Raw genomic sequence first — 25,654 nt, forward strand, 5'->3', positions numbered from 1 at the left:
TAGAACTGTTTTAATGTTTTTCTTAATTATTTGTGTTAAAGAATTGAGCATATTAAATTGATATGTTTAGAATTTTATGTTGATCCTTTTTCTTGATCAAGATAGATATTATTTACGATATGGTTACGTTTCATATCATATTTATTTAAAATATTAGAATAATCGTTGCTTCTTTTTTTTTTATTGAATGACAGTATGACATAGTGAATATATAGTTAGTAAAATACACCATAATAAATTATATTTTATTTTTTTTTTTTTTTGATAATATCATCACGATTTTTTTTTTTCATTATTGTAAGTTTCGAAAAAATCATGTAGTTATTTAAATATTATTATATAATATTTGTTCACTAAATTTTAAAACGATAACATAATATTTCTAGTTCAGAATAAATGCAAATGATGCATGGTTATTACTTATTTCAAATAATTAAATATGGGTGAAAAAGTTAAATAAATTGTTTTTACTATTTACCTACCAACACTGCAGATATTATTAAATTATTTTAAAGTTATATAATCGTACTATTGGCCATCGGGGTTTCCGTAAAATGTTTAAATGTGTACTGCTTATACGATAAGGAATACAATTTTTTAATCAATTTTACAGCAAAAATAGTATTCATAAATATGCATTTTATTTTAAATGATGATAAAAAAAATTTATGATATTTTAAGTCCAAGGTTGTGTACACACACGGCCTTGTCCTTAGTTTTGTTTCGAAATGTTTTAAAAAATTATGTAATTTAATTTTGTTCGATGACACATTATAAATAGACAATAATGGAAATATCGACCATGTATGATAACGTCCAAATTTATTTCTAAAACATTTTGAATAAAATTGCTAATAATAACAGGTAATTTATACAACAATTTGAAATGGTTGAGTATTTGTCATTCGACTGTGTTCCATATATTATCGTATAAATAAGTAACCTAATAATAGTGTACAATAAGACATAAGTCCATTCGTTTTGAGTGTACACAATTTACTCGAACACGTAACACTCTTCGTTCCGTTACGTTTCGCGTGTATCAAAATCCCTATCGCTTTGAGCAGGTCACCTATATGGCTATATATATATGGGGCACGGGCATAGTTTTGCTTCGACGCGCGGGTAATTACGAATATTATACCATCGTTTTGAAGAAAATAAGGTAAACCATAAGCAGCGGGTTCCGTTCTTTTTCGGAAAAATGAATAATATATCAATGCAGTGATTTTCGCAAAGAAAGACGTGACCAATCGGCGGTGGTGACGTACCGTTTTGTATAAAATCATTATCTATAACAGGGGTTTTCAACCTTTATAGGTCCACGGCTTTTAAAGAAAACAGTAAATTAAACGAATCCCGTACATTGACGATTATAGTATTAAATTCAAAAAGTTCTGCCCATCGTCCGCTGCAGATAGGGCTCCCTTGAATTGTTCAACCAGCGACGCCCCTGGACACCTCGGCGCACAGGTCTTTCGACCCTAGGTCCACCGGTATATGTAAAAAGTAAAACAAAATTGATACTTAAAACGGTTCGATATGAGAAAATATTATTCGTAAAATATTTATAATTTTATAATATCGGTAACCATACACAAAATAAGTAAATAGTTTTCGAGATATTACACGTTATTGGGAGGTAAGAGAGGTATAATATTACGTACAAAAACGCGGTTTCTAAACCAGATCGGTTTTTTTTTTTTTTTTATTATTTTACTTTCCTGTAATATTATTTTATATTATTATATATTATCATTATTGTATTCCACTGCGGAACGTCGAAAACCGTTTTCCCCTTCGCCGCCGATGATTCGTCCTATCCACCGGCGACCGTCGTCGACACCGGTGTGGCGGTGTTGTGTGTGAGTGTGAGTGTGTGTGCGTTTGCACCGCGCGCACGATCGACTTGGGACCGTTCGGTGGCGGTGGCGGTGAACTTGGTGAAATTTCCGGTTGCCCGTCGTCGCCGCTGCCGTAGTGCCGTACACACGACACCACCACTACCACGACCACCGCGGCACCGCCACTCGCCGACCGCCGTCACCGCCCCGCACCACCGTCGCTACTGCCGCCGCCGACACGAGATTCCAAACGTTATCGGCCGCCCAGAGTTACGATAAAAACGGCGACGAAAAATTATCGACACCGTTTGCCGTTCGAAAACCTAGCCGGGAAAATCGCGTACGCACACCGTTTGAAGCGGACACGGCTGAGCTGCAGCTTACGACGGCGATTGCCTTTCGTGCGTTATGATTGTCGCGGTGTCGCTGTAAATGCCGCGACGCGACAACAATAATATTATAATATTATTATATTTATTATTATTGTAACCGTGTAGCGCATCGCAAACGACGGACCGCGGCGATTGATAGCCGTCCGTAGCCCGTACGTATCGTATACGTTGCCGTACGGTCGCCGCCGCCGTCGGGTGGTAACACTGCTCGACGTGTGTATATATATGTGTTGATCGTCGGCGGCGGCATGGTCCGTCCGTTTCCTAACTGAAAACAATGGCGGCAGTCGTATGACGCGTCTCGAACCGGCACACCGTACGTTGCACCGTCGTCCGCTTTACGCACAAGCGATTTGTTGATTTTCATCGCGAATTCGATCGGATACACGTCCTCCGATTTGTATTTATTTGAATTTTTTGCTCCCGGTGCGTATACCGACGGTGTGTACGTTACGATTTTCCGTAATAATCGTAATATTACATTAATTATGACTGTTTATCGGTGGCGATACCGACGACAACCCGCACAGACACCTTAGATCGGTTAGGTTCGATCTCTGTGACATTAGTGTTTGTGTGTGTGAGTGTGTGTTTGGCACTCGGTGATCAATTATCGATACATTATTGCGATCATAGCTATCCAGAACCGATCACGATGTACGTCGACCTGACGTGAACACGGACCCAATCATCAACGATCATCCACTGGACCACTTTTAGCATTGATGATGAGTGCGTATTAGTATTTTGATTCCTTTTAACGGTCAATTTCAATATTTTCAATAGCTATTTACCCCTGCCTAATTATTATTTAACGACTCGTTCTCATCTTGGTCGAAATTTGAAATTATCACGTAAAATATAGGCTATGTAATTTATTGTCCAGCCAGAAACCAGTTGAATGGTATATTGTTATCAGTCGTGTTCGTTGCTCATCTTTTCAGATCTGGGTGTACTTACATTAAACATTTTTGCTATATTATTTAATGTTGATACCTGTTGAATAGTCTGTAATCTTGCTCAGTTTCTTCAACAAATTGTTGTTTACCATAATAGATAACCTACCAGTCATCAATATTTATTTACCAGTTTCTTATCAGTATTGTTAAAAATTCTTAAAGAAACATCTTAATTTCAAATAATTTAGTCATAGAAAACTAGTTACGTTGTTCTAAAAGAATTTTTAAAATAAGAAATTGTTTTACAAGTCTATGTAATATTTTGGTGTTTTATCAGTATGAACTGTTGATTTGTTTACAATTAAATCTTTGTGGGTTTTAGTGCAAATGTGAGTAGCTGATCAAATTCATTCCACTAAACTGGCGAGCTACCACCTGAATTGCGGTCCTGAAGGATTGGACCAAGGTGCATTGTTAGGGGGCGGCTGTGGTGTGTTGCAGCAACAATCCGCCGCCCCCGGCATGGCCGATGTCGTTGTCCATAAGCGACAAGCGGTTATTGACAGACTAAAAAGACGAATGGAAGGGTACAGAAGGCATAACCAAGACTGCGTTCCGCGCTATAGCAACGCATTCGCAGAACAGCAAAATGTACAAGAAACATTAATGCTCAAACAGAAATATATGGAAACAAAGACCAAAAGGAATGTTAAAAAGAATGACAAAAAACCAATGGAAAATGGCAATACTATGCCGGTAAGTTTATTTTACAGATTTTCTTAAATGTTTTAGTCAAGACGAATAGGTAAATTGTATCTAATTTTTTAAATATTTATTTAACTGTCATTATGTATATATTTAATATTAACCTCCCTACAAGTATTTTTTTAAAATCATTTATTATTTTATCAACATTTTCAAGTAATTGCAACTACTTAAATAATAATTGATTTCGGGACAGACATTTTCATCCGGTTGTTTATAAGCATTTTATCATCAAACATTTCAAGGTTGATAATTGCTGATGTTGGTATATTCTGGGGACTTTATGATTGATGTTATGCTAAAACTATAGATAAAATTCTTATCTAAAAAAAATAGTGTCTATATTTTTCATCATACGGTATTAATATCAAATACAATTTAATTTAAACTTAAATTGCACTGTAATATCAATTTATAATAATAATTATTGATCTATGATGATACATATTTTCATACACAAAATAGCAAGAGAAACAGGGATTTTTAGTATTGTTGAAATAGAAATTTAGTATAATACATTTAGAATATTTGTCTAAGTATAATATAAAATTATCTTTGACTAAAATATAGCATTCATTGGTTTTTTTTTAATTAGTTGAATTGGTTTTTTAGAGGTCAATTACCCTAGTCCACAGACAAACAAATAATATTGAATTATTGATTGTCAATGAACTAGGCAAAGAAAAATGTGACCATTGAAATTATAATTTAAAAAAAAAAACTTATGTGATGTGCTTATCAATTTTATTGGTGTATGCTTTTACTGACTTATTTTATGTGAAATCAAATCAGATTAGTTATATTCTTCATGTGTTACATTTTATCTTTATTTTATTAATTATGTATTGTATTTGAAGAAAAAATTGATTTTTGGTATGAGTTTAATTCAAAGTTTACTGTTTGCTATTTCTTAGATTTTTATGATTAATATATTATAGGAACTCTGTGATTGGTGAAGAAAAAAATTGTTTATTTAGTGATTTTAATGAGTAGAACAAAACGTATGAAGTATTTGTTGAAGCACTAACATTTTTTTCGCCTGAAAGAAACTACTTTAATAGGTAATTTGTTTATTATGAAATCATCGATGAACTGTATAATTTCATGGCCAATTTCCTGAATTCCTAATCTGAAATTGCGAAAATTTGATTTTGCAAATACTGTGACGGTGACATTCTTTGTTTTACTGTGATTCAATTGGTTAAAAATGATTATCACAATCCAAGTCAAAATCAATATTTATTGGAAAATTAAACTCCTCAGGTTTGTAATATAGCTGCATGATTTTTCATTTTAATCTTAATGCATCATCTAAAACATTGGTTGGTCACTTATTTAATATCATTGAATATTCGTTTAATCTCCTGCAAACTTAACCAATTTGTATGATAAAAAAAAAGAAGTAAAGCAGTAAAGTATTTCACGTGGAGATGGCCCAGTTAGGATAACAATGCTCCCGTAACTGAGCCCCGTACAGTTACTTATCGGTGAAAGGAAACTATGAGCTCGGACGAAATCACAATCTTTAAAGTAAAACAAATGGACATGCGCGCGTTGCTGCATCGTGTATGATATTCGTTCGAATGGAAATTTTTATTTTATTTTTATTATCTAGTGCTTAACAATCTCTTTTTTTTAAATAATACAATATTTATGTATTTGATATTATATTACTCGTCAGAACATTTTTCACAATAGCTTATCTGCAAACAAAATAATTATAGTTCTCGATGTCGTCGTCGCGCACTGCTTGCGCAATTTGAATATTTTTTTTAGATAACAACTTGCGACAAAAAAAAAATTAACCAAGAAATGAACATCGAGATGGGTATGACTTGTGTGTGATATACATTATATCCGAATACATTAATTTGTTGTGATTGTTTGATGTTATGGAATAGTAATATTATAGTGGTGACTATTATTACGTAGGTAGGTATACTATATTAATACCAATAATACCTATGGCTATAATATGAAATTCAACTTGTCTGCGGGTTTTGGATTTTGCCCTTGAACTGCTAATAGTAGAGCATTAACAATGTTTTTTTGTTAAATATAATAAGTGTTGGGTTTTGAGAAAATAAGGATGGCAATAAATAAACATAACAAACATTGAAAAACCCCGACGTGAATGAGAGTGTGAATTTACTGTTGTTGTTTACGCGCGGAGAGAGAAAGAGAGCGAGCGTCAGATACTCTTGCGATTCGGACGTAAACGTCCAGATGGCGTATCGTTCGCAAATTTCGTACTTTATTAATAAATTATTTCCTAATCGAGAAACCATAAGCCCGGTGCAAACGTCAATTCCTTTCTCTTTTGGATTTGAATTTGATTTTTCTGGCCGCGTATGACGAATAAACGCTGTATTGTTAGTGTACGAAATCGATAATTTATAATAACCATAATTATATTATAATACGGTTAAGACTGCGAACGACCAACAAATACGTATATCATGATCGTTTACGTTAATAAATTTCCTTCTTTAGATTTTTAGGTTACGTGCGCAGCGAAGTCGTTTTTATTAACGGCAGTCCTTCGATTCCGATATTATTATTTAGCGATAAGACCGTCGCGCCGCTCGTCCATTGTTATCGTCGGAAACACGCAATAATAATATCATCCTTGCAGGTGGCTCGTAAACACATTTGCGCCAACGCATAATAATATTTAATAATAATCTATACTTAAATTTAATAACAGGTAATTTTACAATCGGCCGTAGTAATTTTGTCACCGTGTGTGGTGTTCGTCGTCGAACTCAATTTTATCAGGTTTTTTTTTCCGAGAAACGTCTCCGCGGTGTACGTTATCGAAATAATTTCGTTCTATTACTATTTTTCATTCGATTTGCCGACGAATGGGACTATTTGGTGCGAAAAACGAAACCGATGCGTCGCGGTCGGCGCGCGCGTTGTCGCGTAGAGGAGGAGGAGAATAGAAATTTTCGATTCGAGAATATAAAAAAAAGTAGCAAAGTCAAAAGTCCAAGGCCGAGCGGCGGTGCGGTGCGCGAAACGTATTTTGTATAATACACAATAATAATTGTGCGCGAGGTAACCGGTTAACGGGCGAAATGCATTGCGTGCGAGCGATCCCGTTGCTCGTGATTGACATGTGTCCCCTCCCCCCGCGGACGACCGACCGTAACCGCCGCCACCGCCGTTACTTCGCCTGCAACCGCAGCACTAGTAACGCGGCGGTGGTGTAATAATCATCGGTTCGTAATAAAACCGACGGCACACGACGACTGCTTCGCGCGCACACACTACTGCACCACGAGCGGTGTGGGAAAGCGTTGACGCGCGCAACGCTCGCAAGTGGCCGTTGGCGGCGGCCACGCGACGCACGCGGAGCGCGCCCACGCATCGCCGTGTCGCGCGCGCGAGCGAGTTGTCGGAGACGCGCCGACACGAACATGTGGCGGTGGTGGTACCGTAATGAGAGCAACGTGTTTTTCGCGCCCTCCCCCCATTTTTGTTCTTGCCTTGAGGTTTTTTGGGTTTTTGTACGGTCTCAAACCGTCGCCGCGAGAACGTCCGCATCGCGCCAGAGTTGCCGACGGCAACAAGTTGCGCCCCGACGATGACGCCGCCCCTTGCCCGACCACAGCGACACTTCGTACCACGATCGTATTTTATTTCTTATAATTATCCGCGTTTAGATTGTCAATTTTTCATTATTTTTCTACAGATTCCTAAACTTTACAATATTATATCATCTGTCGACGATTTTAATATTTTAAGGGCTATAATATCTGTTAAATATTCTATGATTATTAGTTATTGGTTTATTACTTATTATACTGTTTTTTTTTTATCGCTTGTAGGCAGGCGATGGTGGTGGTCGATGCCTCTCAATGCGCTGTTATTCGATTTTATCGTCGTTGCATAACATTAGAAAATATTGCGTTTTCCGTCGGTTTGCCTACTCAATAATTAAAGACTGATATTTGATAATTGGCTATTATATTGTTATTGTACTTGTGCTCGTTTCTGAAACACCATTGTATAACTTGTTACCTTGGGACTGTTGAAGAGTAGACGTCATGATATAATCCGTGCGTTTATTTGTCGAATAATGTGTTGGTGTTGGCCGTTATATTCCGTGTGAAAGTCTAAATCGGTATAATAACAAAAGACGAATAACAATTTAAAAAACAAAATTGTCAATAATATTTCTATTTTTTCCTTTTAAAATGATATCGTCCTACACGAACTTAAAACGCTAAGAAATAAATAAACTCCTCATCAATCACCTACGTGTTTTTCCTCTTTACTGTGTGCTTTTTGTATGCACGTGTTCCTCTAAGCACACTCTAATGACCCCCACGATGCTATTATTGCCCACATAAAGATTTCTTTTCTTTTTCCTTTTATTTTGTTTTTAAATTTTAAATCGTTATCATTTAGCAGCATTCCCGAGATTTCCCGTTAATGCTCGCCGGTTCAGAAACGCTAAACGTATTACTATACAGTCAATTTTATACGAATGTATAAGTATGAAAAGTCCTTCAACTTGGGGTTGGCATAACTATCCATAACTGCACTGGTGCTGTTTAAACAAAACCCTAAATATAAAAATAATCGTGTTATGAGCATTTGCATGATATTATTGGGACTTAGCAAACACTGATGCGCGTCGGATGTTCTGCATTAGGGTGAGCGGGTAAGCCTGTTCGAATGTCAAAAGCGTTGGGTTAATATTGTTTTTAGAATGTCAAAAAAATTTATTAATAATAATAAATATTTAATTTGTGATTTTTAAACATCATCCACAATATGTGATCCACTAATGTGGTTATAGATCATTACTTATAATTTACAACCGATTCCGCTACAAATATTTTTCAAATAAAGCAATGACTATTATTAGAAATACAATGCGTCCCGAATACGTGTATTATGCATCGATAATTTCGAATAAACGATATAGCGCAATATCGCGTGCATCATAATATCAAGATTCCTATGTAAATCGATTGTTTGCAAAAGTATTACGCCTCGGCCAGAAAGTCAAGTGGTCCTCCGGAGACAAGGTGATACTGTATACTTAGTCTAGGGTGAATGGGTTCCCAAGATGAGGGCAAGTTCTCGGAGTGCGCGGTGTCCGTGTTAAAGACACGACTTACGTTTTCTACATGATATTTAACAAACAATATTGTACGTAAACAAAAAAAAAAAAATTAAATCTTTGAAAAAATCGCACTGCGTCGTATTATACACATGTGCGTATTTGTCATCCCGGCAGCGTCAGTGGTGGTTATTTGTTTGTTTCAAGGGTGTTTAACCCTCTGGATTATTCGTACGGCGGCGCGGCGGTGGTGGCGGTGGCGGTGGTGGTGGTCTCGGCCAAAGGTGAGGTGGCGGCGGGGTGACGCGGCGCGACGAGGGAGGTGATGCCAGCGAATCGATACCGATCTCTCATTCTCTCTCTCCTATACACCCGTTCGGCGTCACCCTTACCGCCACCGTAGCGTGTTGTTCCGCTCATGTAATATCGGTGGCCGGCGCGCGCGGGCGGCCGCCCCCGTGCGGCCATACTCACCGCGCGTCCGCCTCCGCCGCCACCGTGATTTTGACGTACGTATACGCGCCACCGTCGCGCGCACGCTGTGGACGCGCGTGTCCGCGATGTCGCCGCCGCGCTCCCACCCTTCGACCCCCCTCCCCCATACCGCCGTCCTACGACGCGCCACTGCGGCACTTATAATACGTATGTGTGTGTGTGTGTTGTGGGTGCCCGTTGTAAGTTATACGTATATACATGTTATAGTAATATATATATAATGATGCGAGTAAAACGAGTATAAACCCACAATAGTGTGTAACCTATTGGCGGGATAATTCGATAACGTTGTTGCGTCGCATCGGCAACGCACGCACGACCCGCGGTAACGGTATCTACGTATAATAATTACACCGTCCGCGCGCCGATCGTAGACCATAATAACATCGCGGTGTTGCCGCCGTACAGGTATAGGAGGAACTCGCATATCTGTTTTGACGGCGTTTAGCCAAACGCGAAAACATCACGAGCCGGGAAAAATGCGTATAAAAAAACCTTTACCATACAGATTGACGCGCAGCGTAATGAGAGGAAAAAAAAATAGCGCGTTTGAGCAATAATATATAGTAATAGTATACTGCAGTCCCGTCGCGCACAGGTGTTCCGCGTTGTTCGTTTGTAGGTCGATATATATTATTTTATATTATTGCGCGTTGCGTAAAATGACGTTATCAGTGGACTGTTAACGTTTATAAATTATAGCGTTTGTTTTCTACGCTGTTCCGTTTCGTATTTAATACGCACATATTATACGTTATGCGTTATTATCGTGTGCGACTGTTATTGATCGATCTTGCGAAATGTACTTAGCAGTTACATTACATGGCGGTCTATAGTCGACGTTTGACGTCCACGAAAATCGATGAATTCGCACTGACACCGCTCATCGTTTGCCGCCGAGATTTCGATAATCGCGTAAATGAGACGGCGGTCCCGTGTACGAGATTTAAGTTCTCAAAATTTCGGTCTATTTACGTAATGTCGATTTTTCGCCATTAAAATCGGCTTCGAGTAGATTTTATAACATGACGCGTATTTAATAAACATTCATACATCGTCGTGTATAGTTAAAACGTTATTGCTTATTACGGACCGTTTCGTTTCCAGAGGACTTCTTCCCCCTTTTATTTAATAAATTAATCGATTTTTGTTTTGGTATACTATACAGCCGTAAGTAAGTAAGCTCGGTGTGTATATTCTTGTGTGTATATAATAGTGTGTGCGCGACGCGTTGGCGAGCGCACGTGTATGTGCGTGTGCGTGTCGGTGGACCGGCGGCCGAGACAGGGGACAGATGTGATCGCGTTCGGTCGCCGTCGCCTCTCCTACAGCCGTCGTCGTCGTCGTCGGCGGCGGCGTCGTCATCACCGTATGTCGTCCCTGAAAATATATCGTCGATTATGACTATATACTATTATCCGCGGGTGTTTCGACGACCTCTCTCCAGTCTCTGGAGTGTGTGTGTCATACACTCTCCTCCGGTGCAACAACCACCGGCGGGGGCTATAGCGAGGCATAGAAATGACCCTACAATTGAAAAATTATATTACTTTTATCTTTAATATATTATTATTCGTCTGAAAACGTCGTCGGCGAGTATTATCATTATATTATATTACTCAGACGGTTCGTAAAACACCTTTCGGCATTGTAATACTCGAATAATATATATCTATATGTTATATTATGTCGTATATGTTAAGGGGAACGGTCGATTTCCGGTGCACCGGTTGCCTCGGCCACATAATATTCACGTTGACATGAAACCATACGCTTAGGTACATCATATCGCTCGTGTGTGTGTATGTCTCCCTCTCACAATGTGTATGTGTGTATGTGTTTTATGGCTACCCAACGTCGTTGTTACGCGCTCATCGGTATATCGTCTCTTCGTATTGTGTGATGTTTGTAGAGGTTTTTTTTTCTGTGTGTATGTTCAAGACCTTGAACTTGTGTTCACCCCAAAACTGTAGCATGCATAATCAAACAGGTATATAATACTGCTACTTGCAGTGTGTCCGGTTATTTTTTATTTCGTTCGTCGTTTGTTTTCTACTGAATATAATAATAATATATTCCGCCGGCGATATGTCGTCGTCGCCGTCCGTCTGTGTGGTGTGTCGTACGAGTATAATATTGTAGTTAATTGTATATTTGCCATTCATTGGCTGTACAGGAGACGCGTGAGTGTGACTGTCTTCGCCGTCGCGTCGTGTTTGTGGACGATGACAATTTTATTTGGAGCAGGCCACTAGTTTTTGAATTCATCGAACTTAATTCGGTCCCTCCCCTTCCTTAAAATCATTAAAATGGTTTACCTAACCTAATGCTGATACCTTATTAATTACTTTTCAAAGATTCGTATTTTTTTGAATATTAATATTGTTGAATATTTCATTATTAACTATATTAATGATGAGTAAACCAACGATTCGTCTGCCGTGAAGTCTCCGAGAACAGCGCACGTACGTTTGTGTGCATGGTGATAAATGAGTTGTTGTGTATATTATTATTTATTACTGTTATCTTATTGAAGGCCGTTATCGATAATCCGGACAAGGTTAAAAGTCGCACGCGCTACAAAAGAGTGTACAGTTCTGTGTCACTATAAGTGCATATAATACAATATTTATGTATCGGGTGATCTTTGATCCGGACGAGAAGAATAAAAATTGAAAAGAAAAACGACTCTTTGGTGTCGGTTTGTAATGTTCGTGTAGGTCTTGTGAAGAGAGGTAGATCTGTGGCACATGCGGTGCGTGTTTGATTAATGGTATATACCGACATACATAAATTAAAAACCACTCGCCGAAGAAGATAAGCGATTTTCGATAAACCGTTGGTGTATTGGAAATTACTTACACAAGACAACGGCCTACAGCAGCGTGGCACACACGTTACCTATATATAATTCGTCACAAATTATTTAGAACATATAATAATGCGGAATTTACGATAAGACTGACATTATCGTTCATTTTTTTTCCAATCACGATAACAATAAATATTATTTGGCCTTTTATATGACATTCCTATCTTAAATAATCCCAAAACTGACACCCACTGATAGCGCTGGCAGATGTGTTATCCGAAACGAGTGATGATCGAACAGCCGCTTGTGCGTTCTTAGTCCACATGTCTTGCCGGTAACGTCGCCAGCAGCTGATTACGACAATTTAATAAGATGTAGCGTGCAATGGATGGACTCGATGGCGACAATATTATATAATAATATACTTGAAAACAAATATTTTTTCGTTTTTTTCTGAAAATTCTATCGATGTCAGTGGTTTTTACCATGACGTGATGTGTCGCGATACATACGTCGTATGTGCAGTATTATGCGTCGATGTTTGTTTTAGCGTAAGGCACGTCGCATACCTAAATAATTGTCGTCCTTGGAGTGAATGCTTAGCGCACTAGTCGTCAAGACTCACGGACAGCTTATAATATCGAACGCATTTTAATAATAATAGTAAATAATAATATACAATATGTGTTGTATTATAATATTATGTTGCATAGTTTCGATATTATGTACGTTTTTAAGTTCATAAACTACACCAAATAATAGTTTGTGTGCGGCTCTGAAGCTTTTAAAAACCAGTGGTCTTTTGCCTCAAATCGTATCGACATAATAATATTATATGTTACATCTGACAATATTGAATATATTTGTATCTAAAACAATAATTCATCACCGTTATATTTTGCGTCCGCGAAAAATATGGTTCCAATAAAAAGCGTCGTGTATTTTTAAACACTACTACTCCGTGCATTTATTATATACTGGCAATCGTGTCACACACATACGCGCGCGCGCGATCGTATTGTGACCCTGGGTCTGAGATCGCGAGCAATCCTTGGAATTTTACCTTCCAATAATACGTCGTCCGAGCGAAGCTCATCAACGGCAGACACACACACGCACGCACACATACACTTGCATTCCACTTCATTGCGGGTCGTTTATTATTATTATATTATTTTTTCTTCTCTTTTATTACTCATTCATTTAATTGGTCTCATCGTGTGTGTGTGTGTGTGTGTGTGTGTGTTTGTGCTCGCCGGACGTTCGAGAGACCAGAGCTCTTCTTAAAAAATAAAAAAAAATTCATGCTCTTTACATAATAACACACATCATATATATTATATACCATATACGTAATAACAATATAATGCTCCGGCAGTGGTGGGTGTCGTAGTGGTCGCGAACAAAAAAAAAAAAAAAAAAAAAATCGTCTCGTACGCACGTAATCATATCATCGTAATAATACGTACGACGGTGGGCACCGTCGCGACGTCCGGACCACCTGCGTGCGCGACCGTAGAATATTACCGTACCATAATATCGTACGATATTGTTATATTTTATTATTTTCATTATAATAAATATTGTATTATATAATAATATTACCGTGCACGCGTAACGGCCGGCGCGTACACGGTCATCGGGCTCGCGGCCCGCGGTAACACTGTAACGAAGGCGCTCGTGCCTCGCCGCAGTGCAGGCACAGTTTTGTTTTTTGGATCGGTATTATATACCCTCCGCGCGCGCGTTCGGCTCGCTCCATCACTCTTTCTCTCCGACCGTCCGTCACTCTACCGCCGCCGCCGCTATTACACGCGGGTACCAAACTACACACACATCCATTACTTCTTTGCGTAACCCCTCCACAGTCGTGTCCGCTTCGGTATAGCGCGCGTACGATTTATTATTATTATTATTATTATTACTATTATACATAATATATATAAATATAATAATATGTGATGTGTGTGTGTACACCGTCACATATATAATGTAATATTGTGCCAGTGGTTCTCAACTGTACGGCACTATTTATAAACTCCCCCGTCGTACCTATTTACTTACAACCCCGAACGTACGCACCACCCTCTTTCGGCGATGACGATCACCGCCGTAGTCTGTAGTCACGGGGCGGCCCCGGTTTTATGATTTTCGGTTTCTCGTCTGTGACCCTATGGGGCTATGGCTGGAGTCGCGTTTCGGAAATACACTTATCGTCGCGTCCGTAGTCGTTGGCCGTATTGCGCGCTCGTGTCGTATCGGTGTTGTGCACTAGGTAGGCAGAGCGTCGCGGTGTATCTATAACATAATAATATTATGTGTGTACTTGGGAGAGTCGATCGCTCGTGATCGTAATAATATGTGCCACAGGATGTGCTTCGATGTTGTTGTTGCCGCACTCCTCCTGTACACGACACGGCTTGTCCACACACACGCACACATCGCTCTCGCCTCCGGAGTGTACACCGGTGTGGTATGTCCTTTTCGCTGCACCGGTGGCATTGGTCGCGGCGGTGGTAGTGGGGAGGGTTAAATTGTGTACCTTCTCACCTCTCTCACTTGTTGGTGTTCATTGGTCAATGTTTTACGGGTCAAACACCTGCTTTTTTTTTCATCCGTCCGTCTCTCTTATGCTCTCCTCTCTCTGCCGCTATTATACTCCCTCACCGTCGTCGTCGTTGTGTATTCTCCTCCGTCTCTTGAGCATCGTCACCGGATGAGAATCTCTCTTCTACGCCGCCGCAAACGCCACAAGCGGTGGAGGCAGAGGAAAAAAGACTGGCGGGGACGGACCACATATTATACGCGGGCGGCGCACACATTACAAGGCGCGCAGCTTTAATATTATTGTCTCGTCTGGGCCGTGCGAGACTGCCCCGGCGGCGGCGGCAAAAGAATCCGGCGAGCTCCTATCTGCTCCTACTCACAACCCTCACTATCGTTAAAATAATTAGAAAAAAATATATAATATATTATATACATCGCGAATAAAAATTTGTTTCGTTATTTTCGATCGATTTATACCGCACAGAGCGTCATTAGGTTGCGTCTCGTTTCAATCTTTTATAGCTTTTCAGTATGTCGATTGCGTCCACAAGTCGAATAGGTAAATTATTTTTTCTTACCATTTTATGTTCAGATTGCGTCCTATTGTATGATATATAAGCATGAAATGTTGTAAAACGAATAATCATAATTAATAATTATTTTGTAAATAATAATAATAATACAAAAACCAATAAAAATAAATCCAAATATATAGGTTAAGTTAAATAATTTATTTCTTGTCAGTGTTATAAAATAATATTAATTTAAAAATCAATAAAATTAAGTCCAATTATGTATATAGGAATAAATAATTTTAATAATACATTTCTTGTCAGTAATATAAAATAATATTAATACAAAAATCAATAAATCCAAATATGTCATTTAAAAAAAGGGTTTTTAAGTGAAATAGTTTTATTGTATTGTAAATGGGTTATAATTTTATTATTTAAATTGTTTATTTGTTTATCAATAAATTTCTGTTATTTCAAATACTTTGCTCTGCGTCTCAGAGGTATTAAATTATGGCTTGATGTTATTTTTATGTATGTATCTGTTTGACATAGTTTTAAAATATTTAGAAATTGATGAATGTTAGGATGAGATGTGTAGAAAAAAAGAGTTAAATTTTGAATGAAAACTTTCGCAAGCGTAATAAAATGTTTATAAACTCATCAAGTAAAAACCAATTCATGTTTAAATATACCACCACACACCATGTATGACAAAAGTATTAGATTTAATATGTAAATTTATCTGTCAAATTAACGCTTACCTACTATACAATAGGACGCAATCGGAACACGGAAAAGGTGGTAAAAAAATCGTTTACCTGCATCTGGGACGCAATCGACAAACTCCGATCGCACAGATCTTCGATACGTATTTTGGCGTCTCAGATAAGGCCGTATGCTAAAAGGTATAACTGACTGTGGGCATTGTACAATTCGGGACATTCGTCGGTCTTTCCCCTTAGTTGGTTGATGGTTCGCTCGTTCATCGTCCTCTTTCGGACGTTTATATTTTTAATTTTTTAATTTTTTTTTTGGTTCTCCTCTTCGTATGTGGATTTTTATACTTAACTTCCTCGAAGGTGACGAAGACGAGATCAAAATAGAAAGAAATTGCTCGTTTCGAGTTTTTACGGTGTGTGTATCGCCACTGTAGTTGTGGTGTTATTATTACAACAAAATCCGACACACTCGCTCACACGTCTTGTGTTCTCGTAAACACACGGATTGTTGCCAGCAACCGGCCCTGATCGATAATAATATTATCGTTGGCGTCATTAGTCTTATCGGTTTTTTTTACAAAAATGTATAGCGATTTATTTTTATAGTGATCCTTGAAAACGGATTCACACGAGTAGGATGCTTACTTGCCGCTACTGCTGTTCTTCTTCCTCCTCCTCCGCTCGACCCGATGGCGGATACCCCCCCGTTCCTGGCGTGTGTAATCTAATCGGAAACGTAAACGTGACTTCGACAAAGAAAAATGTTGTCACCGTTGTCTTATCAGCTATACATATATATAATATTATCTATACGGTGTGTGTGTATGTGTGTTTGTGGAGATTCATAAATTAAATTGTTGGTTTGTTTGATGATGATAATGCACGGTCTGGAGGAGAAAAATGATGTGAACTTTGTGACGAAGACTGTGGTTGTAGTGGTTTATTATGTGTATATATAATACGAGCGTTTCGAATTCAATTCGACCGAATAAATTGAATTTTTTAATGGACGTTGAATAATTGAAAATATCTTTAAAAATAATCCAAAGCAAATGAGTTTCCTTTGGGCGCGGAAATGTGGGATAACATTTTTTTAATGTTTAGAAATATGTTCACTATTTTTATTACATTTGGTTTGTAGATAATTATGCAAATAGTTTGTTTCCAATTAATGTGTACGATACGGAATTAACTTAAAAAGTTTTTTTCGTCTTAAAATGTTGTAATATTTTTTAATTTTTGCATATTTTTATCGATGTTTTAATGTTTTTAAAACAAAATTGATAAAAATAGATTCTACTTAACAAAAATCATTTTACGCTCAATTGATGATAAAATGCGTGAAAAGAATATTATTTATTTCACTGTTGTACAAAGAATTTGTTTTTAGTATGACAGAATTTCAAAATCCGTACAAAATTATAATTTTATATTGTATGGACATTATTTAAACCAAAATAATTAAAATAATATACAACTTATACAAGTATTTTCAAGGAACAAAATTGTTTTTACCCTATCACGTGTATACCAAGAATACTTGATAAGACACTACATGGGAATTGTAGGTGAGTCCGTTAGCCTTTTAAGCGCCACGCTTTTTATTTTATGCTGTAACCGTATGCCATATCGATTATTATTGTTCTATTAAAGATTTAATTGAATGTCGTTTTATTAATGTATTAATATTGAATTAACATTTGAAAAATATTAATTAAAAATATAAATATATTGTAAAAATATTTTTCCTAAAAGTAAGTAAAATCAAAATAATATTTCGGTTTAGATTGACCTTTGTCGAGTATTCGCGTCTTAAATATAATTTATTTTGATTAAAACGATAAATTATTATTTATTACCAATAAGTAATAATTTTAATTTTAGAATATTCATTTAAACTGTTTAATAAAACATTCATATTCTCATAAGATATTATTATCATAAATATATTTTTTTTATTAATTAAATATGTATAATCGCATTATATAGTTTATTGAATTATTATTTGAACTGTTCCAAAGATTAAAATATGTAAAATGCATTTGATGACGTACATAATATGCAATTAGTACTATTTACGTAGAGCATCGCCGATAGAGGAATCCACCTAATGTAGTGGTCGGACATGAGATACAATTGTGTGACTGAATATTTATTATAAAAAGAATTATTTTAAACTTCGGTGTATGAGTCTTCATATTTCGTTTGTGATAAACTAATTTTCCGTTTGGATTGTTTCTAGAAAAGCTATTACTATTTATTATTATTATTAACGGTGTAGTATTAACGGATGTATAGCACTTAAAGAACAGTTGTTTTCGGAGAAAGCAAAACTGAACAGTTGCCCGGAAGAGACCTATGATTTAAAAAAAAAATAATTTTCTCGTTTTCGTAGGAATATAGTAAGATAATATATAGGTATAATTGTTTTAATCATTGAATTAAAATTATAATTATTGCATTTTAACACAACTACGTCACACTTTTTTCGTCGCTAACGTTTGTTGATTTCTGTTCTAATTATAACTAATATTATATCGTTGGATTTGACGGAGGTTAGAATCATATTTTAATAGCGATCATTTGCACAATGTGTATATTAGTTATTATTATATAACATCGTAACAATTACGTTCGTATTTTTCGAACGTTTATCAGTATTCAGTGCGTTTCCGACGATTTCCACGGGGCCGGTGTATCACATTTTTGCGCGGCGATAACGGTGTTTCGCGATGATGCCGCCGCCGCCGAGTTGTTTGCCGAACGACCGTCGTTGTTTTGTAGTTCCGTTGACGTCGCGTGTGTCGCTGCCGTCACCGTGCGCCGTAAAGCCGGCCGATCGGGTTCGAGAATAAATAAATAACAATATAACTACCTAACCTATTACTATACTATTATTCGACTCGGATCGAATCAAAAATGGTTTTTAATTTTTTTTCCCACTCATTGCTTGCCAGTGTGTCGCGTTTACGGGCCGCTGCGCGCACAGTTACATACGCATTACACACATGTATATTATATAAATATAATGATAATAATTAGGGCACAGGACTCGTAGCATTTGCATATTTGTTTTACGCAATCGGTAAAAAAAGTCGGTTAGAAACAAATTTGTTTCATGTCGAGGTAAAGCCAGATATGTAATTTTATGTATGATATTTAGGTTTTTTTTTAGTTTTAGGTATTTATTATTATTTTTATTTTGGACCATTTTCGTACGTTCTATTTTGAATGACGTATAATCATTAAGTTTGTCCGCAAGACGCCAAAAAGTCCTTAGATTGTGTGAAAGCCCTGACGTTTGATACGGCTGTTGGTCGATTGATTATTCGAACCGACGTGATATTGGCCTTGTTTTATTTCGTCGTCGTCGTTATTTATTATTGATATTAATTAGGCATGCAGCGCTAGAAAACAATGTTTAGTGGTTATTTTTGCAGCATATTTTAGGGGTTTAATTTCTTAAGTGTTCGCCGCTTGTATTTGGTGTTTTTTTTAGGGCTTTATGCTTATATAATAATATGTTCTCTGCCCAGCTAATAACAATAATAGTGTGTTTACAATAGCAATACGCGTGTTTTGGCACAGTAGGGTAAACGCACACAACCACTACAACACAAGTCGTTCTATATCCCTCGCCTAGCGCGTATCATATACATGTTAGTATATAGGTACCCATGTCGAAACAATCCATAACATTGTAGGCAATATTATTATTATTATTATTATTATTATACATCGAAATCGGTCGATTTACGTCATACACTACTCGTACACCGTCGTCGTACACGTTTGAAAAGGTAGACGACGAAATAATATTTTATACCTACAACGACTCAGGTATGCGGCTGTCGTACGGCGGGTAAACACACACACAAACACACACACACATAAACACACAGCCACACAATATGATTGAGACTGTCCGTCGAAATGTGTTTCTCCTCTGCGCTGCGTCGGTGTGGTTTTACCGCGTAAAATAAAATAATAGTATATAATATCATCATATATACCCTCTTCGGACTTTGGTGGTGAAGAGGTGTACTCTAATATGATATCTGCGCGTGCGCGTGTGTTTATGTGTATTCCCTTTGTCGTCGTCGTTATAATATATTATTATGCGTACTCGCAAGCCGCGCGGGTCCGTGTGTGTGTGTTATTACTATTATTATTATTATAATATATTATAGTCGTATATTATGGAGCGCGTTCTGTACCCGTAATAGTAGTATAGTAGTAGTAGTAGTAGTAGTAGAGTATTGTGTGCGTGCGCGCGAGGCGCTCTCTCCGTATATTACATACGCGGCCGGGAAGAAGGGGACCGTCGCCGACACACTGCATACAGAGCGATCGTCCGCGCGCTCGGCAATCCGTCGTCGCCGGCAGCACTCTGTGCGCACACATATTATTATCCTCCTTGTTAATAGGTGGGGGTCAAAGGGTGCCAATATTGAATATCCGCAGCTGCAGCAGCTCACTCTCCGCCACACATCCCCTTCGACATAATACAATAACGCGACGTTCGTTTTTATTGTTATTCGTCACCGCCGCCGTCGTTTTCCGTTCGTCCGCCCGTGTCTGCGTGTGCAACGTGCATTCAACAAGCCCTCGTAATAATAATAATATAATATGAAATTTCTAGAAGAAGAAGGTTATGTATGTACTGTCGACAATAATATTAAAAATAATCGTGCCGTGTATAGGTAACGAAAATCCACAAGACAGGTGCCTCCGGTCGCGACGATTATTTCCTCGTTTTTCCGACTCTTGTCGGAACGATAATATGAGATTTATTCCGTTTTTATTATTATTTTTGGGCCGCCGTAGTGTGTGTTGCGTTACGCCAAATTTCGATTACTATAGGAAAATAATTTAATAACATCATATATTATCATAATATAAATATTACTACGGAGTACTCTAATATATGTACACAAGTGTGCGCGCATAATATAAATTACTATGGATTTAAAAAATGAAATGAAATTACGTTGCGCGCCGCGGTCGAGGTTGCGACACGCTCATAACATTATACACGAAATTGTGCGACGACCGACGCACGCGGGGGTGGCGGGGAAGTGTCGCAACTGTGTTTAAACAGTCCGAGGTTAAAAGACAATAACTGCACGGTGTTTGGAAGAGAAAATAATGAATTTTGTAATTTTGCGTACGATTCTTGTTCAAATAATAATAATAATAGTATAATAATGTAGGTATATAATGTTATGTTATTGGACTTATATAGGTATAAATAAGTCGGAGCGATGACGTTGGCGGTGACGCGACGACGACAAGCGTTGAAAAAAAAATAAAAAAAACTATTACGTCTGTTTGACTTCGAGCGGAAAACAAATATGACGTCGCCGTGTTGTGCTTGTATTTAAATTTTCCCGGTTGGCCAATCCGTGTGCGTGTGTGGTGTATGGTTCGGTGGTAGCTGTTACATTATAAGTATGCGCGTTTGAGAGATACAATTATTGTGTTAACCTTTGTATTACTTGTGTGTGTATATTATAATACATTTTCGAGCGCGCTCTCTCTCCCCTCACTGTTGAACGCGAAAAGCCACTCGGCGGCGGTCCCTCTCGATGATATCTACTTTACCAGTATATATAGTATATACACTAGTGTACTTATACTATGCCCATTCTCGTCATCCCCACAAATATAATGTAATATTATCAAGTGATATCGTTTAATCGTAAACTGCGTTCACACACATAACCAAAACACAGTAGACGATGTATTTTTGTTGATGAAAACTGCGTGAACATTTCCATAAAAAATGTACCTCATTGATTCTGTATACTTTGAATGTTTTAACAGTACTCCTCAAGTTTTACTATTTAAGCAACTGTTTTATCTTTCATAACTCGATTATTATTGTGTGGTAGGTACGCATTGACGTGGAAATCAACACGCGCGGGAGTATGAAATAATTATTTCAAAACGCGTATAGAAACATTACGAATATTATAAAAGATTAAAAGTAGCCTCGATAAATCCCCTTTTATGATCTTAAGATTTAAATTGCGGTCCGATACGCGTGGTTTTCTATAAGTACTTCTAATTTCTATAATGCAATCAATATTACATGCAAATTATCTTTGCAAAACTTTATCGATATATAATGTTCAGTCGTAGTTTAAAATAATAAACTGGCATCAATCCTCATTTTCCTTGATTCTATAGACTGTAACGAACGAATTTTTTTTCTTATAAACATGTTTTAAAACGTCTATGCATTAGATAAACAGCGTGTACGAAAATATAATCCTGCGAAAACGGTAAAACGCTATTAATAATCGCTGACCAATATGATTGTGAATATATATATTAATTTTCGGGCACCAAGTTTCGTATCGTATTTAGTTAAATATTATAATATAAGGAATAAAATCGTATCTAATAAAAAAAGGTTTTCAACAGTTGAAATATAGATACTAGATAGTCTATAATAATTAGAATTATTTGTTTTTACCATCTTGAATTTAATATGTAAATATACTATATAAACTACGATATTATTCGTATCAGATTTTAGCGACCAGAAATAAGTTAACGGTATAATATTATGTAGGTACCTTACAAGAAATTTATATCGTCTTGTACGCACATTGAGCATATTGCGCAGGTTCCTTTCTCCCGAGTATGATTATACATACTATAATCTTAATTCCATTTCTATTTATCACCGACGTTGCTGTAACTGTTGCCTCCGTTTACATTGTAGGTTATTTTTTTTTTTAGTTTAAACAAATATAATATTATATCTATTTACTAGTTATTTGTTTTTGGTATACATGAAAAACGTTCGACCGCATTTAATCTAGTATTTCTAAGTAGACAAATATATCAATTCAAATATCGTTTACAGATTAAAATGTTTTAATATTAGTGTAGTTTTGGATTTTAAAAATAAATTTGTTTACATATTATGTGTAAAATATAAGTCACTCACATTATTAACTAATTAAAATCGTTACATTTTGTGGGCTTTTTAATGTCTGTGTTTATAATACATGTCTTAATAACATTATTATATATCGAAAGAAAATAAATAAATAAAAACTGTTCATAAAAACGTCAAAAGTATCGCAAATCATTTTCCTTTTTTCAACTTTTGTACACCCACCAATTCGATTAACATTTAGCAAACATATTTTTTAGCTTATATTTGGTATTTGTATAGTACGTATTACGATTCGAATTACATAAATTTCTGGTCAATACCAATATTGGATAGAAAATATCCGAGGTAGTCTGTAACATAAACGCCTATACAATAATAATAATCTCTTTTAATAATTGCATAGTAGGTATTATGCAAACATCTTTTTTAGATAAACATTTCAATATGAACTAGTATTCAATAAGTAACGTTACAAATCTAGTAATATTTTTCGCGTGGGGTATCTACGTACCTCGAGTAAACTTGAATATAAACATAAATTTTCTGAAAGGACGTTACTATGGTGAAATTAACTTTTCTACCGAAACCATTTTCTTCAGATTCTCTTCTTCTTTTACCCTTTTATTTCAATTTGCTCATTTCATTTTATTTAAGTTTTTTTCTTATTGTAATGATGGTCAATTAATTTCAAATACTGTCAGGAGCAGCACTTGCCAAGACTTTTAATTTTATATCACCAGAACAGAATGAAGTTTCGTCGTATGCAATTAAAAAGAAATGACAATTCTAAAGAATATCCATTTATAACCAAATGGCTCATTATATAATATAATACCATAGTATACGTTGGATGAATATATTTTTTTATTAACGTTCACTTATGATAATATAGACTTTAGTTATGGTGTTTTAAAATGATTTAGTCTGCGGGTAACGTTATATTAACGATAGCTATAGCTTTTCATCATGCACGAGTACGTGTTAATTGATTTGTTTTATTTTGTCAATAGATAAATGTTATATTCTTTTTAATCTATATAACCATATTTACGTAATTAAATCCAATAATTTTTCTTCCCTCGATAGAAGTTTAGTTTGATAAATTGGTTCTTATGTTTCGATGATTTTTGTACAATTCGTTATTATTATTATTATTTTCTAATTCATATTGTTTTAACACGCTTCAATCGCGTTCACTTATCGCATAGTTTGGACGACGTACATGTGTGATCTCGACTCTCCCGGTGTAGGCGGGTGCTATAAATATAATAGCGCACATCGTTCGTGAAGCTGATGTTATGTGTACACCTATGATATACGCAAGCTATAGCCTATAATAATATAGCTCGTCAAGAAATCGGAATTGAAAAATTAGCCGTCGACGATGGCATTATATGGAAATCGGATTTGATAAATAGTCGTTTTCCCGTCATGGAAACGTCGCGACGGATTTCCCTGATCTCTTTTTTCCACTGTTCGTTTCCCCCCTCCCCCCACTCACTCGCATCGATTGATTTCGAATTTTATCTGTCGCGTTTTAATTCGGACTCTGACCGTTTCACGGCCGTGCGAAAACAAACCGATGCCTAGTGCGCCAGCGTGTGCTCTCTTCTTTTGACGCAGTCTCTACCGCCCGACGCCGCCGCCGTCGTCGTTGTTGAATGAGTGGCGGCGGTGGCGGCGGCGGCGGTTGCTGCTGCTGCTGTGGCGTCAATATGCGTAATTGGACGGCGCGCCGTGTAGGCAACAGTTACGGTCGGTCCGGCGGCGGGGTGGTTGTCTCGGCGACGATATGTGGCGTCGCGCGCGCGGGGGGTTTTGGCGTCGGCGGTGGCGCGGTGGCGCGTTGGCGGCGGTGGTTATAGGAGACGTCGACACACGGCCGATGCGCACAAGACGCTTGCGCTGTCCCGCGAGAAACGCGACGGTTACGCCGGACGGATGGACGGACCACATGACGCCACACGTGTGGTGCCGCGTGTACGAACTGCGCGAACACCGTAACCGTGTAAGGCACGCGTCGTTTTTTATTTTTATTTTTTTAAATTCAAATCGAATTTCCGCAAAAACGTGTTTTTTCGGGGGGGGAAACAGTAGGAAATCCATGAGCCGCGCGGGCCAACAAAAAAAAAAAAACGTGTCTCTATCACGTAATCGTGTGCCGTATATAATATTACAACGTGATATAAGTACGACAATATAATATTGTCGTCGTCGTCGTCTCGTGCCAAATATGTAATATTATAATATCATTTGGTCCGAGACGACACCGAGAACCTGACCCCGCACGACCGGATAAATCGCGCGATGTACGTCGACGGTCGTTTATCGGTTCTTTTGCGATCGATTCGAGATCATCGTCACTATCGTGTCCAACTGTATCGAGGGTGAGGGACTCTGTCGTTACGGCGGACGGGAAATTAAATTCATTTTGATATTCGTTTTAGCTAAATATTGTATATATATATATATATGTGTGTGGACGGGAATTCACCCCGTCAGGCCTATATATATATATATATATGCACACGCGCGGGGCGAGTGGGGTTGGACGAACAGACGGACGACGGCGACGACGCTGCCGCCGCCGCCGCCGCCACCGTATATACATAAAGACGGAAAGCTCCGCCGCCTCCGTCGACCGGTATTGATTAACCCTCTGCGCGGCGTTACTAT

The 25,654-nt window shown here is 37.5% G+C and overlaps 1 protein-coding gene across 1 annotated transcript in view; it reads left to right on the forward strand.

Annotated features, from left to right (window-relative positions):
- Positions 1 to 2,529: 2,529 nt before the first annotated feature.
- The window catches only part of LOC113552233 (neurogenic protein mastermind-like), a 32,481-nt gene continuing 9,356 nt past the window's right edge, over positions 2,530 to 25,654 (forward strand). Inside the window, exons 1-2 of the mRNA XM_026954990.1 lie at positions 2,530 to 2,968; positions 3,518 to 3,891. Coding sequence (XP_026810791.1) covers positions 3,658 to 3,891 — 234 coding nt within the window. The 5' untranslated portion in view covers positions 2,530 to 2,968; positions 3,518 to 3,657. The remainder of the gene's footprint in view (positions 2,969 to 3,517; positions 3,892 to 25,654) is intronic.

This window comes from Rhopalosiphum maidis, chromosome 2 (assembly GCF_003676215.2).
Source record: "Rhopalosiphum maidis isolate BTI-1 chromosome 2, ASM367621v3, whole genome shotgun sequence".
Taxonomy (NCBI): Eukaryota; Metazoa; Arthropoda; class Insecta; order Hemiptera; family Aphididae; genus Rhopalosiphum; species Rhopalosiphum maidis.